Source organism: Cibotium barometz, chromosome 2 (genome assembly GCF_041138505.1).
Source record: "Cibotium barometz isolate CiBa-2024 chromosome 2, ASM4113850v1, whole genome shotgun sequence".
Lineage (NCBI taxonomy): Eukaryota > Viridiplantae > Streptophyta > Polypodiopsida > Cyatheales > Cibotiaceae > Cibotium > Cibotium barometz.
Window position 1 is genome coordinate 43,952,326 of NC_141047.1, and position 2,911 is coordinate 43,955,236.

General features: G+C 44.2%; 1 protein-coding gene across 1 annotated transcript in view; it reads right to left on the reverse strand.

The window, feature by feature from the left end:
• Positions 1-527: 527 nt before the first annotated feature.
• LOC147641119 (putative serine/threonine-protein kinase PBL23) overlaps positions 528-2,911 on the reverse strand; it is a 3,462-nt gene continuing 1,078 nt past the window's right edge. Inside the window, exons 2-7 of the mRNA XM_086818286.1 lie at positions 2,564-2,805; positions 2,347-2,479; positions 1,951-2,209; positions 1,624-1,756; positions 1,418-1,507; positions 528-1,264 (exon numbers count right to left, since the gene is read on the reverse strand). Of these exons, the coding sequence (XP_086674412.1) occupies positions 1,061-1,264; positions 1,418-1,507; positions 1,624-1,756; positions 1,951-2,209; positions 2,347-2,479; positions 2,564-2,805 (1,061 nt within the window). The 3' untranslated portion in view covers positions 528-1,060. The remainder of the gene's footprint in view (positions 1,265-1,417; positions 1,508-1,623; positions 1,757-1,950; positions 2,210-2,346; positions 2,480-2,563; positions 2,806-2,911) is intronic.

Consider the following 2,911-nt stretch of genomic DNA (forward strand, 5'->3'; position numbering starts at 1 on the left):
TAGCCTGTTTTGACCTTAAAATGGAGGTAAATTTGTGCCGTTTGGGGATGCTTATGAAGTGTGGCTCTAATACCCTAGCCTAGCCAAATTCTCACAGGGTGCATCAGTGCAATTAGCTTTTGGGAGCTTTACTAACATGACTTCACAAGATAAAAGGGAGATCTCACCTAGCCATACTTGGAGCAGCTCTCCCATCTCTCCCATAGATACTCATGGACCTTTCTTTCCTGCTGAGTCAATACTTTTACTCCCAACACTTACACAACCTGTGACTTTGTGCAAATAAGATTGATCACAAAGCTGCAATGGTGGGATACCCTGTGTGGTAGTAAGGTAGGATTCACACACATCCAGATGGATGCCATGCCCAATCCTCGTGGCAAATCTTGATTCACACAAATTGTGCAACTTCACAATATATACAGGAGACAGGCACAGGCTCACCACTCATAGGCACAAAAACATAAAAAAGAATCTGACATTTACAAGCAAAACAATCCAGACACTGCAAAAAATGGGATCAACATGATTCAAACCTGCATCCTCAGCCAACCACACTTCTCATTGTGTAATAGTACCAAGCTGAAGTAGCCTAGGAAAAAGTTACTCATTATGTGTGTCTGTCCACCCCTTGTGAACCGTGGACAACTTAACCTGTCTAGTGGTGGTTCTCCCAGACAGCATGGGTGCTTAGTCTGTCCATGGACGTCCATGGACAATAGTGAAGCCTCCTTAAGGTTTTTGCCCCTTGTGGCACTCAGCTATGAAAAACACAATGCTTGTAGATTTTTAGCACAATCTTGGCAAATATGACTTAGATTACAATCCACGTGATATTCATCATCTAAAACATGGCGAAATGATTGAAGATCGCTTCTTACGAATGCTAAGATCCGCCATGATTCCATCAGACAAGCCAGTGCGCATTCAAAACTGCCAGGAGTGGCAGAAGGGACACCTTTGGTGGAGACACAAGCCCCATTTGCTTTCTCATGCGTGTTCTGAACCACTGACCAATGTGAAGACACAGAAAGTTGAAATGCACACACACCTATTTTGGTCAGCTATTGCCAGCCCCACTGCTGCCACTGTCTATTGATGAGGAGTTGAGCGTCACAACTTGATGTTGCAAGTCTGCTGTGGACACAACCTTTGTTCCTGTCTTGTTGTTCTTCACGAGAGGGATCAGGGATTGCACTACATCTGTCATGAGGGGTCGGTAGTCTGCCTCCTGCTGAACACACATAGCAGCTATGGCAGCTACCTACATGCACAGAAGCACACCATAAAATTAGAAGAGCTATGGTTTTCACAACACTCAAAAGTAACCTTTGCACAATGTGGGCTTTTGCCCCAGGTGGTAATGTGCAAGCTGCCCTGGCACCACCACCCCCATGCTATTTCTAATGTACACTACCTGTATCAACTCTTTCATAGCATACTGCCCTTCCAAGACTGGGTCCACCATCTCAGCAAGCTTTTGTCTGTCTGTCAGACGAGGTAGCGCCTGCAAAGCATGGAGAATCTTGGTCAGGAGCATGATATATGTTGAAAGAGAAAGGGAGTTACGTTCTGCTTGAGAGAAACTGTAAGAGAGGTTCCAAGGCCAACTTTATGCTTTACCCATGACACAAGAACACCTTGTCCCGATGGCCTTTTCATGTCTACAGGAACACGACCAGTTAACAACTCAAGCAACACTACTCCATAGCTGTACACATCTGATTTGGTTGTCAAATGCCCAGTCATGGCATACCTGTACACAACAACAACATCAAAAGTACTGGCAAACATGATAGCCACATAAAAACCTCAGGCACTTGCATGCATGAATAGACCTTGGTTACAACAGTGACACCTCTCTCTCTGAGGCTCCATCACATACAGGTAGAAACATAGAAGATTATAGGTCTAAACTTGACAAGATGAGGAAGGAAAACATGAGCATACTCAGGTGCCACGTATCCGTGTGTTCCTAACACTCGAGTGGATACCAAACCACCAATTTTGTCAGACCCAAGCTTGGCAAGCCCAAAGTCAGAGACCTTGGCATTGAAGTTCTCATCGAGAAGTATGTTGCTGCTTTTGAAATCTCGATGTATGACAGGAGCACTAACAAGCTCGTGAAGGTATTCAAGGCCTCTTGCTGAATCCAAGGCAACCCTCATTCGTGTTTCCCAATCTAGAAAAGGAGGGCTACCTGAGGTTCCTGGAAAAATGAGTAATCTTAAGATGAGATGCATGGCAAAGTAGCTAAAATGAGCAAATCCAAATGCATCAAGGTTGAAAGACATATGCCTTTAGAGGTATAAGAAGGTGTGATTTTATGGGCTTGCATGATCGAACCTTTAGAATAAAGATGTTGCTGCAAGCTGCCATTTGACATATAGTCATAAACGAGGAGTCTATGATCTTGGTCAGCACAGTATCCTATCAGCCCCAGCAGGTAGGGAGAATGCAACTTGCTAAGCATGTCCACCTGCAAAGGAGGGGCAAATCATAACAAACATATGAATTATAAATTTCATGTAGAGAATGAGCATTCAATCTTGAAAATGAGTACCTCAACACGAAACTCAAGGTCTCCCTGCTTGCTTGTCTGGTCAAGTTGCTTGATTGCAGCTATTCTTCCATCTCCCAGCACTCCCCTAAACACCGAACCAAACCCACCGCGGCCAATCACATTCACTTCATTGAAATTATTGGTGGCTGCTTGCAGCTGCTTGTATGTGAAAACCTGGGCTGCTGACAGCTCTATGGTAGTAGTTTTGGAAACCGCACGTGCAAAAGACTCGCTTATGAATCCTGTTTTTTTGCAAATCATACAAAGGGATGCCTTAGAGAAAAGATCCCTGATTGAGGTTATCTTCTCACACTGTCTGTGGACTGCTTTCACTATTAGAATGCAAAC